Below are 12,981 nucleotides of genomic sequence, written 5' to 3' on the forward strand. Positions count from 1 at the left end.
AACTGATATTTTTAACACTTTTGGGGGTACCAGTGACCTTACTACAGTAATCAGTGCTAAAAATATGCACTGTCACTGTAATAATGACACTGGCAGGGAAGGGGTTTACACTGGGTGATCAATGGGTTAAATGTGAGCCTAGGGGAGTGATTCTAACTGTATGGGGGCGTGGCTTGTGGAATGACCATAGAGACCTGTGTTCCTATATAGAAGGAGCTCTGTGATCATTGCAGGGAGAAGAACGGTCAGCTGTGTTTACAACATCCGACCGTCCTTCTCTCTCAGCGGGGAGCGATCGCGGGTGTCAGGCAGCAATCGGAGCCTCCTGCCCCGTGCATCGGAGTCCCCGCTGCCGAGTGGGGGCGGGAGCGCGTGAGTAGCTGCAGGCGCGTAACTGACGTCGTTTCGCGCAGGAGGACCGCCCTGCTGCAGTAAATCGGCGGTGGGTGGTCCGGAAGCGGTTAATGTAATAGGCTGCTCACACCGATGTCCAAGGTTGAGAACAAAGACAGAAATGGTGTAGGTAAGTGATGGTGACGTTGGCACCCCAGATGTTTTGGAACTACATTTCCCATGATGCTCCTGCACTCTGCAGTGTAGTTGAGCATCATGGGAAATGTAGTTCCAAAACATCTCAGGTGCCAAGGTTCGATGAATCGCCTCGGCTGTACTGTAGGTCTGTTCTGCTGTACTATACTCACGGTTGTGTCTTTCTTCTCTGTCTTCTCCTTCCGGTTCAATGTCTTCAGCTTGGGTGATCCAGTCCAGATAACCCTTTAGATCCTCCTCCATTTGCTGCTTCTCCCTCAGTTTCTGGAAGTCACCCCGGGCTTTGGCCTTCTCTCTTTCCTTAGAGAACTCGCTGACAATAAAAAAATGTAAATAGAGGGTCACACACATCAAAAACCAATCCAAAGACATCGCATCCTGCCTGCCAGCTTAAATAAACAGGAAAGTAATTCTTCAACCAACGCATATTTTGTTCACACCTGAGCGTTTTTCAGCTCGTAAAACACTCATCTTTGAAGTCTCAAAACGCCCCAACAAGCAAAATCCCATTCATTCCAATAGTCCCTGTTCACATCTGAGCAAATTTGTCGCCTAAAGCAAAACACCTGAAGCACAAAAAGTACATGAGCTTCTTTTTTGGCAGATTACAAGCGTTTTTGTTAGATGCCTGCCTCCAAACACCTGCAAAAAACGCCTGAAAAACGGCCGAGAAATGCCTGAAAAATGCCCAAAAAACACCTGAAAATTGCCTAAAAAAAGCCTAAATATTGCCCGAAAAATGCCTGAAAAACGCTCAAAAAACGCTCAAAAAACACCTGAAAAATGCCAGAAAAACGCCCAAAAAACACCTAAAAATGCCAGAAAAAAAACATCCAAAAAATGCCTGAAAGCAATACGCTCAGGTGTTAATGGCGCCTAAAGCCCTGTTCACACCTGAGTGTTTTTCAGCTCGTAAAACGCTCATCTCTGAAATTTCAAAAAGCCCAACAAGCAAAATCCCATTCATTTCAATGGCCCCTGTTCACATCTGAGGGTTTTGTTGACTGAAGCAAAACGCTTGAAGCTCAAAAAAGTACATGAGCTTCTTTTTTTTTAGCAGATTACAGGCGTTTTTGTTAGATGCCTGCCTCCAAACACCTGCAGAAAACGCCTAAAAAACGGCCGAGAAATGCCTGAAAAATGCCCAAAAAACACCTGAAAATTGCCTGAAAAAACGCCTGAAAATTGCCCGAAAAACGCCAGAAAAACGCTCAAAAAACGCATGAAATTGCCCAAAAAACACCCGAAAATTGCCCGAAAAAAGCCTGAAAAACACTCAAAAAACGCCTGAAAATTGCCTGAAAAAATGCCTGAAAAATGTTCAAAAAACACCTGAAAATTGCCCGAAAAACACCTGAAAATTGCCAGAAAAAAGCCTGAAAAACGCTCAAAAAAGGTCTGAAAATTGCCCAAAAAACACCTGAAAATTGCCCGAAAAAAGCTCAAAAAACGCCTGAAAATTGCCTGAAAAAATGCCTGAAAATTGCCTGAAAAAATGCCTGAAAATTGCCCGAAAAAAGCCTGAAAATTGTCAGAAAAAAGCCTGAAAAACGCTCAAAAAACGCCTGAAAAACGCTCAAAAAACGCCTGAAAATTGCCCAAAAAACGCCTGAAAATTGCCTGAAAAATGCCTGAAAAAACACCTGAAAATTGCCTGAAAAAACACCTGAAAATTGCCCGAAAAACGCCAGAAAAACGCTCAAAAAACGCCTGAAATTGCCCGAAAAACACCTGAAAATTGCCCGAAAAAAGCCTGAAAAACGCTCAAAAAACATCTGAAAATTGCCCAAAAAGCACCTGAAAATTGCCCGAAAAAAGCTCAAAAAATGCCTGAAAATTGCCCGAAAAACGCCTGAAAATTGCCTGAAAAAATGCCTGAAAATTGCCCGAAAAAAGCCTGAAAAACGTTCAAAAAACACCTGAAAATTGCCCGAAAAAAACCTGAAAATTGTCAGAAAAAAGCCTGAAAAACACTCAAAAAACGCCTGAAAACTGCCCAAAAAACGCCTGAAAATTGCCTGAAAAATGCCTGAAAAAATGCCTGAAAAACACCTAAAAATGGCAGAAAAAAACACCCAAAAAATGCCTGAATTGATACGCTCAGGTGTTAATGGAGCCTAAGGCCCTGTTCACACCTGAGCATTTCTCAGCTTGTAAAAGTCTCAAAACACCTGCAAAACGCCCAAAAAAAACCACCTGAAAACAATATGCTCAGGTGTGAATGGAGCCTAGGTATTTTTGTAGTGTAGTTCGGTTTCGCAGCACTGGCGATATACAAATACAAAGAGTAGTGGCTCCATTGCTTAGAACATGAGCAGAAGCTGTGCTAACTCCCAGTGCCGGGAGAAGGTCATCCAGCGCCCAGGGCAAGGATGCCAAACTGCGCCCCCCCCCCCTTCCCTTATGGTTAGGGTCAAGACGCCCCCCCCCCCCATCCCTGCAATAAACTATTGCGCCCAGGGCAAACTACCCTCCTGCCCACCCCTTGCCCAGGCCCTACTGACTCCCATCATCCAATTATGTGCAAGCAAACATGCTGTTTCTTTTTTTTTTTCCCATGCATGTGATTGGGTGTTCGTTGCAAAGTGAAGCTTTACCCCATTTACTAAGCTCTGGAGCAACTGCACTTTGCAAAGAGCACAGTCTATTTGCCTTTAGACAATCAACCCCACAGTACACTCAAAAACACTGGCTAGGCTCACATTTAACTCTTTGATCGCCCCTGATGTTTAACCCCCTTCCCAGCCAGTGTCATTAGTACAGTGACAGTGCATATGTTTAGAACTGATCACTGTATTGGTGTCACTGGCTTCCACAAAGTGTCAGTCAGTGCCTGGATTGTCTGCTGCAATATCGTAGTCCTGCTTTAAGTCGTTCATCGCTGCAATTACTAGTATAAAAAATAAATATATAAATAAATAAAAATTCCAGTATACTGCGCATACTAAAGCTTGCAGACGCTATGACTTTTGCACAAAACAAATTACTACATTTCCCATGATGCTCAACTACACTACAGAGTGCATGAGCATCATGGGAAATGTAGTTCCAAAACATCTGGGGGTGCCAAGGTTCCCCCATCACTGATCTAAATTAACCACTTGCCGACCAGCCACCAGTAGGTTGGCAGGTTCTCGCAGTTATACGGCAGCAGTTCGCAGGAGTGATCCTGGGGGCGCGCGCCCACTGGCCAGAAGAGAGAACGGCAGTCAGCTGTTGAAAACACAGCAGACCGTTCTCTCTGGAATGAACACAGAGCTCCTGTGATCCTCCTATATAGGAACACAGGTCTCTGTATTGATTTCACAAGCCCATCCCCCTCACAGTTAGAAAACACCCCCTAGGCTCACACTTAACCCTTTGATCGCCCCTGGGTTAACCCCTTCCCTGCCAGTGTCATTATTACAGTACCAGTGCATATTTTTAGAAAGAAATTAGATTTTTCAAATTTTTTTATTGGATATGTTTTATAGCAAAAAGTAAAAAATATTGTTTTTATTTTTTTTTTAAAATGATTGGTATTTCTTTGTTTATAGCGCAAAATATTAAAATCGCAGAGGTGATCAAATAACACCAAAGAAAGCTCTATTTGTGGGAGAAAAAACGGACATAAATTTTATTTGGGTACAGCGTTGCACGACCGCGCAATTGTCAGTTAAATTAATGCAGTGCCGAATCGTAAAAAAATGGCCTGGTCATTAATTGGGGGGGGGGGGGGGGGGGGAATCTACCAGAGGTCATGTGGATATACCTTCAATAGGTCAGGGCTGTCTTTAATGCAGGACCCCGGGCCCAGTCAATGCTGTGGGGCCCAATGCAACTGCCCCTTCAGCCCATGCTGCCTGTAAATAGTTGATAAGTGTATTCCGGGGGGGCCCCCCCAAGTAAATGTTTGCCCAGGGTCCAATCAATATTAAAGACGGCCCTGCAATAGGTCCCCCTGGGGTTGATTTGCATTATTCACGTTCGCGAGGGAAGTTGCACTTTTACAGGTGGATTTTCCTCAGAGCTAAGGAATGAGGTGAAGCAGAGTAAACAGTCTATGTGCCTTCGATAAATCAACCGCATTGTCTTGTACTTGTGAGCCCACTGAAGGAGATCACTTACCCACTCAAGACACCCAACACAAGGTTCAGGACGAAGAACGATCCAAAAATAACCAAGCTGACAAAGTAAACCCAGGGGAGCTCATGGCCCATGGCGTCCTGCATCTGAAAGGTACGAAAGAGTAAAATGTCAATAATAAAAAGCTGGTAAGATGTCCTTGTTTCATTCTAGACTTCGCAGGACTGCCTCATGGGCAAAACAACTGTAGCACTTCCCCCCGTAAGGACTGCCAGAATCACACTTTTCGGGTCCCCCTGAGTTACCAGTATACAGCGCCACCTCCTGTGTCCATGCCTACTTCCTGTGTCCAACACTAGGTGGAGTAAGCGGGCGCGGAGCACCTGCCAGCGCCAGTGTCCAACAGTAGGCGGAGCTGTGACCTTTGACCTCTGAGGTCACACCTCCTGACCTTTGAGGTGGGTCTATGACCCATTTCCTGAGTCAAAACCCTCTCCTGTGTCTCCTCTGTCTAACCCTAACCCAAAGCCCTAGCCCTAACCTTTGACCCTAAAATCCAACAAAATCTCCATTTTTCAATGTAAATCTCCACTTGGTGTCTCCCCACCCAAAACCCCTACTTTTCCCAGATACCCACTAGGTTTGTTGGATTGGGGGTAAAAAAAACTTGCACTCGCGACGCACAAACCGGGATAGGAGAAGGGAATAGTGGGATACTCCAAATTACCTAGGCACAAGTGGTTGAGCACTTCTATCTTTAGGTACAGCCAGGCTGTTGATTCACCCTGCCACTATGAGTGAATTTGGGAATGAAATCTCTTTTCCTAAGAGGACATGGTGGACTAGCAATTATCATCATGATACTCTCACTAGCAACCTCTTTCTCTTCACTGCTGACACCCGTCCACTAACTATCCTACACGTGGTGTGGCCCCCCTCAGGTCAGGCCCCTTGACACGAATCCCTGTACTCATGATACTGTGGTCCCAGGGTCTCCAGTGTCTCCCCCCTCAGTCCGCTCTCCTGGACCTCTGGGTTCAGCTCCTCTCATCCTTTCCTCTGGCCTTCAGGATGACCTCCTGCGACCGGATGCCACTGCTACAGAGGAGGAGGCAGCCGCCCCCTCCCTCCGGGACTATGCTCTCTAGCCAAAGACCTCGCAGCACATGTGAGCACATTAAGCAGACCCTACTAACCAATCCTGCTCTCTGGTAGGCAGAGAACAATATAGAATTACCTGCAGCCCCTCTGGGAAGCAGACAGAGCTCAAAACTATACTCTCTCACTAGCACCTACCTAGGTGGGTGCTACAAAACTAAAGAAGCTCCAAGGCCAGCAATAGCCAAACAAATCAGGCTCCCGAGTGGTGTAAATTGAATTGCAATATTGAGGTTGATCACCATAGTGGTGTGCAATTAAAAGTAAAATAATAGATAGGCGCTATCGCATGAAGGTCTAAACCTATATAACAGCACTGATAATGTAACAATCAAAAGTGACAAATGGTACATATAAAATATATAAAATAAATCTTGATAAAGGGCCCTTGATAAAGCCATGTGTGTGTGTGACGCAACGCGTCGGGAGGAGCCGGGTGACGTCACTTCCGGTTTCGCCCGAAACCGGAAGTTCGGTGCTTTTACCTATGCTGTGCTGCTACGGGGATCGTTTGGTCTTTGCCGTTGTATTACCTGCTGATGTTTACCTAATTGTAAGTTTTTTAAGCTTTTATTAAAGTTTTACTGCTAAATACTACACTATGGAGATCTATCATTTGCTTTCTTTGTGTGCGGAGCATTACCAGCCTTGGAGTCCTTTCCCTATCCTAATTGCTTAGAAGGAGAATATTTGGTCTTTCTGTTCCCAGCTGACCTCCACCTGCCAATGGATTAGACCTCTTGGTCGGGTGTATTATATATATATGCATTTACTTCTACCCATTAAGGTGAGCGGCCATTGCGTGTGGTGGGGGATATCGGTTTGCTGTGTATCTGCACTGGGGGACAGGGTCGGTGCTAGACTATTTTACACCCTAGGCAAGACCAGCTACTTGCGCCCCCCCCCCCAAAAAAGGGAAGGGGTTAAAAACTCCTCTATGTCATAACCTGTGACCCTGATCTGATGGTTCCTCCATGTTATGCTTTCATACCCAGTGACCCCCCCATATTCCTCCATGTCACACCCGGGGACCCTAATATCCCTCCGTGTTACACCCAGGGACTTTGATGTTTTTCCATGTCACACCCTTGGACCCTAATATTCCTCCATGTCATGCTGTCATACCCACTGACCCTGATGTTCCTCCATGTCACACCCAGGGACCCCCGTGTTCCTCCATGTCATGCTGTCATACTCAGTGACCCCAATGTTCCTCTATGTCAGACCCTGATGTTTTTCCATGTCACAGTTGGGGACCCTGATGTTCCTCCATGTCACACCTGAGGACCATGATGTTCTTCCGTGTCACACTTCGGGACCCCAATCCCCCATAGCACACCCAGGGACCTCAATTCCTCATGGCACACCTGGTGACCCCAAACTCCTGTTACACCCGGTGACCCTTTTCCTCCATGGCACACCTGGTGACCCCGATTCCCTTTCATACCAGGGATGCTCCATGTAACACCCAGGGACCCTAATCCCCTGTTCTGGGGACACTAACTGGGCGGTATGAAGAGAGTGGCCCCCACTCTGCCCTCCTTCACAGTGATCCTGCTGATTCCTTCTCCCAGGACGCTCCTCTCCTGGACCACAGTGCTCACCACAGCTCCAACCGGCTCCTGGTGGAGGGAAAAGCAGCAGTCAGAGAGCTCCGCATGTCCTTCATCACCAACCTCCTCAGACCATTCTGGTGCCTCGTCTCTTCTGCTCCAGTAAAGGTTCTGCCCTCCAGTGCCAAGCTCCGGCTCAGGTTCAGCTCTCCTCCGCTCCCTGCTTAATACCAACCCAGGGAAATAAACGGCTGCCCACCAGCTCAGTGCAGAGAGTCACTTCCTGCCTGGGGTTAAGGTCGTTCAGCTACAGCTGAAGAGGATCATCATGCAGGCAGCACTCTGGTGGGCTCCATTCCTGCCTCTTGGGGCCCCTCCAACAGTGGTGGAAAGCCAGGGCCTGATAGTTCTGCCACTGCTCAAGACACCTGGCATCTTTCTCTGTCCCTTCTTCCCCCCTACCGCCACCTCTCCCCTCAGCTCACAATAATCATTCATGATGGAGAGAGAGTGACGACTCCTGGCTGCGCCCCCAGGTGGCAATGCGCCCTAGGCGGCTGCCTATTTTGCCTAGTGAAAGCACCGGCCCTGCTGGGGGATATTTTGGTCTTTCTTGGACATTACCACTCATCACTTTGATTTTTTTTTTATTTTGTATCCTAATTCTAAAAAAACTTTTTTTGCACTAAGGTGGATCCACATGAATATTCATTTTCTGAATTAAGTAGCTCCTTGTAATGACAGCCGCATCGGTTGTTATTACAAGACAGCCGACCATCGGCTATGGATTGCGGTACCGGGGCCGGGGTATCGGCAATATCGGTAACCTCCGGGGCCGATTCCGATATATCGGGGAAAGTACAGATCGGCCCTCGATATATCGGCTTTGCCAATAATCGGTCGATCTCTGAGTTGAAAACCATTTATCATTTTTCTTCCACGTCACAATTATGGCCACTTTGTGTCGGTCTATCACATAAAATCCCAATAAAATACATTTACTTTTTTGGTTGTAACATGACAAAATGTGGAACATTTCAAGGGGTATGAATACTGAATGCAAGCTCTAGAGATGTTACTACTGCATTTACTGCTTTTTCCATATTTGCCCCTTGGCGGCGCAATTTGTTGAGCTGACCCTAAAAAAAAAAAAATGGTATGATAAAATTAGATCCTCTTGTAAATCCTCTCTCTAGGGACTCTTCTTCGGCATCTTGCATGTATTTCTATCCACGTTCTAGCAGTTTCCATAGAGATTAAATCACAACCTGGAAGTCCGATGATTACACGGGAGTGCGGGGTATAAAGAAAGGAGAGGCGGTGGATGGGAATGAAGGAACGGTGTTAGGATTAAAGCTCTGATAAGAAATCTCACCCAGTACAGAACATCTGTCCAGCCCTCCATAGTGATGCACTGGAAGACGGTCAACATGGCAAAAAAGAAATTGTCGAAGTTGGTGATGCCGCCATTGGGTCCCTCCCACTTGCCGCGGCACTCTGTGTTGTTCAGAGGACATTCCCTTCCGTGGCCGGAGAAAGCGCAGGGCGCCGGCTCCTCCTCTGAAACCAGGTCTGTGAACGATCGATAAATAAAGAACAAATTTGTAGTTTTGATTAGCACAGGTTTACAGTAGAAAACCACTTGCTGACCCCCCCTTTTCTGGAACTTTTTTGTTTACAAGTTTAAATTTGTATTTTTTGCTAGAAAATTACTTAGGAACCCCAAATATTATATATATATATATATATACACACACACACACACACACACACACACACATATATATATATATATATATACAGTGGGTACGGAAAGTATTCAGACCCCCTTAAATTTTTCACTCTTTGTTATATTGCAGCCATTTGCTAAAATCATTTAAGTTCATTCTTCTTCCTCATGAATGTACACATAGCACCCCATACTGACAGAAAAACACAGAATTGTTGACATTGTTGCAGATTTATTAAAAAAGAAAAACTGAAATATCACATGGTCCTAAGTATTCAGACCCTTTGCTCAGTATTTAGTAGAAGCCCCCTTTTGATCTAATACAGCCAGGAGTCTTTTTGGGAAAGATGCAACAAGTCTTTCACACCTGGATTTGGGGATCCTCTGCCATTCCTCCTTGCAGATCCTCTCCAGTTCTGTCAGGTTGGATGGTAAACGTTGGTGGACAGCCATTTCTAGGTCTCTCCAGAGATGCTCAATTGGGTTTAAGTCAGGGCTCTGGCTGGGCCATTCAAGAACAGTCACGGAGTTGTTGTGAAGCCACTCCTTCGTTATTTTAGCTGTGTGCTTAGGGTCATTGTCTTGTTGGAAGGTAAACCTTCGGCCCAGTCTGAGGTCCAGAGCACTCTGGAGAAGGTTTTTGTCCAGGATATCCCTGTACTTGGCCGCATTCATCTTTCCCTCGATTGCAACCAGTCGTCCTGTCCCTGCAGCTGAAAAACACCCCCACAGCATGATGCTGCCACCACCATGCTTCACTGTTGGGACTGTATTGGACAGGTGATGAGCAGTGCCTGGTTTTCTCCACACATACCGCTTAGAATTAAGGCCAAAAAGTTCTATTTTGGTCTCATCAGACCAGAGAATCTTATTTCTCACCATCTTGGAGTCCTTCAGGTGTTTTTTAGCAAACTCCATGTGGGCTTTCATGTGTCTTACACTGAGGAGAGGCTTCCGTCGGGCCACTCTGCCATAAAGCCCCGACTGGTGGAGGGCTGCAGTGATGGTTGACTTTCTACAACTTTCTCCCATCTCCTGACTGCATCTCTGGAGCTCAGCCACAGTGATCTTTGGGTTCTTCTTTACCTCTCTCACCAAGGCTCTTCTCCCCCGATAGCTCAGTTTGGCCGGACGGCCAGCTCTAGGAAGGGTTCTGGTCGTCCCAAGCGTCTTCCATTTGAGGATTATGGAGGCCACTGTGCTCTTAGGAACCTTAAGTGCAGCAGAAATCTTTTTGTAACCTTGGCCAGATCTGTGCCTTGCCACAATTCTGTCTCTGAGCTCTTCAGGCAGTTCCTTTGACCTCATGATTCTCATTTGCTCTGACATGCATTGTGATCTGGAAGGTCTTATATAGACAGGTGTGTGGCTTTCCTAATCAAGTCCAATCAGTATAATCAAACACAGCTGGACTCAAATGAAGGTGTAGAACCATCTCAAGGATGATCAGAAGAAATGGAAAGCACCTGAGTTAAATATATGAGTGTCACAGCAAAGGGTCTGAATACTTAGGACCATGTGATATTTCAGTTTTTCTTTTTTAATAAATCTGCAACAATGTCAACAATTCTGTGTTTTTCTGTCAGTATGGGGTGCTATGTGTACATTCATGAGGAAGAAGAATGAACTTAAATGATTTTAGCAAATGGCTGCAATATAACAAAGAGTGAAACATTTAAGGGGGTCTGAATACTTTCCGTACCCACTGTATATATATATTATTTTTTATCAGAGACCCTAGAGAATAAAATGGCAATTGTTGCAATATTTTATGTCACACCGTATTTGAGCAGTGGTCTTTCAAGCGCAATTTTGTATTTAAAAAAAAAAAATACACTTTAATTAAAAAAAAAAAAAAAAAACAATATTTACCTTATTTTTTTTTTGTAATGTGAAAGATTATGTTACACCAAGTGCCTAACATGTTATGCTTTAAAATTGCGCACGCTTGTGGAATGATGACAAACTACGGTACTTAACTGGTTCCCCGACCGCCTGCCGCACATTTACTGCGGCAGGCTGGCTCTCCTGCGCGAACCGACATAGCCCTATGTCGGTCACACGCATGATATAAGTTTGTAGAGGCTATAACTTTTGCACAAACTAAACAAAATACGCTTATTGCGATTTTTTTTTTTTTACTAAAAAATGTAGCAGAATTGGCCTAAAATTATGAAAAAATTAGTTTTTTATTATTTTTTTTATTGAGAATGTTATATAGCAGAAAGTGAAAAATATTGTTTTTTTTTTTTTAGCGCAAAAAATAAAAATCGCATAGGTGATCAAATACTACCAAAAGAAAGCTCTATTTGTGGGGAAAAAAAGGACATCATTTGTATTTGGGCAATTGTTCATTAAAATAACGCAGTGCCGAATCACAAAAAATGGCCTGGTCATTAAGGGGGCAAAACCTTCCGGGGCTGAAGTGGTTAGCGAACGAAAAAAAAAACATTATTTACACTAATTTTTTTGTATAATGTGAAAGATGATGTTAGGCCGAGTAAAGAGATGCCTAACATGTCATGTGGAATGGTGACAAACTACAGAATTTAAAATACTCCCCCATAGGCGACATTTTAAAAATGTTTACAGGTTACCAGTTTAGAGTTACAGAGGAGGTCCAGTGCTAGAATTATTGCTATCACTCTAGCGACCGCTCTGTGAAGACGTCAGTGTGACGAAACTAGTAGGGCGGGGCTTAGGACGCTGTGAGAAAGACACCGCAAACAGCAAGCAGGACACCAGGGCTGGAGACGGCTGGGAGTTCTTAACGGAATTTGCGCTAGTTTTATTTTCTGATCGTGGTGATACCTAAACAAGGTTTACATATTCAGGCGCGACTTACGTATGTAATCGCTTCTGCGCGCGAGTACGGAGGGACAGGGCACTTTAAATTTATTTTTTTTCTTATTTCTTTTACATTTTATTTTTTATTTTTACACTGTCCCTTTTTATTGTTTTGTTTTTTAATTTTTTATCTAAACATCCCTTTTAATAAAAATAAGCATGACAGGTCCTCTTTATGAAGAGATCTGGGGTCAAAAAGACCTCTGATTTCTCGTTTACCTTTAAAAGCAAAAGAAAAAAAAAAATTCTTTATGCCAGAGAACTGGAAGTGACTTTAGAGGACGGCAAAGTGCATCAAGTGCCAGACCATCCCACCTAAGACACCACCGACTCCCAGCCACCACTGCTTCCAATCCTGAGTTGGCTGCTCCTCCTTCCCTTTACTTCACTCACTTCCCCATCCAAAGGGTTAACTTGAAGGCTTACACTTTGTTCTCCTGATTATACACTGTGGATTCACTCTCTTGTCACTCAAACCAGGCCAGACATTGGGACTCAACCAGTATTTTTTACTTGTCATGAAGCATCTGTTCTGCAGTGGGCCCTAATTTAGGGCCCCAACTGCTCAACAGGGTGCATCAAGTGTCAGACCACCCCATTAAAGGAACCTCCTACTCCCGACACCACCACTCCTATTCCCGAGATGGCTAAGGATTCACTCTCTCGTCACTTGGATCAGGCCAGACATTTTGACTCAACCAGTAACTTTTTACTTGCTCTGAAGCATCCGTGCTGCAGTGGGCCCTAAGATGGGGGCCCGACCACTTGGCAGGGTGCAATAAGTGCCAGACCACCCCACCTAAGGGACCTCCGCCTCCTGGCCACCATCACTCCTACTCCCGAGATGGTTGGTCCTCCTTTTCATTAGTTCACTTACTTCCCCACTCAAAGGGTTAACTTGAAGGTTTACACTTTGTTCGGATCACATACTCAACCAGTAAGCATCCGATCAACAGTGGGCCCTAAGATAGGGTGCCCAACCACTTGGATGGGAGCATCAAGTGCCAGACCACCGCACTTAGGGGACCTTCGTCGCTCGGTCACCGCCACTCCTATTCCCGAGATGGCTGGTCCTCCTTT

General features: G+C 45.1%; 1 protein-coding gene across 1 annotated transcript in view; it reads right to left on the reverse strand.

Moving 5' to 3' along the window:
* Nucleotides 1-12,981, reverse strand: part of CACNA1F (calcium voltage-gated channel subunit alpha1 F) — a 223,628-nt gene that overhangs the window by 158,354 nt on the left and 52,293 nt on the right. Inside the window, exons 8-10 of the mRNA XM_082263594.1 lie at nucleotides 8,701-8,897; nucleotides 4,657-4,760; nucleotides 702-862 (exon numbers count right to left, since the gene is read on the reverse strand). Coding sequence (XP_082119720.1) covers nucleotides 702-862; nucleotides 4,657-4,760; nucleotides 8,701-8,897 — 462 coding nt within the window. The remainder of the gene's footprint in view (nucleotides 1-701; nucleotides 863-4,656; nucleotides 4,761-8,700; nucleotides 8,898-12,981) is intronic.

The sequence above is a fragment of the Pelophylax lessonae genome, assembly GCF_965119305.1.
Source record: "Pelophylax lessonae genome assembly, chromosome: 7".
Lineage (NCBI taxonomy): Eukaryota > Metazoa > Chordata > Amphibia > Anura > Ranidae > Pelophylax > Pelophylax lessonae.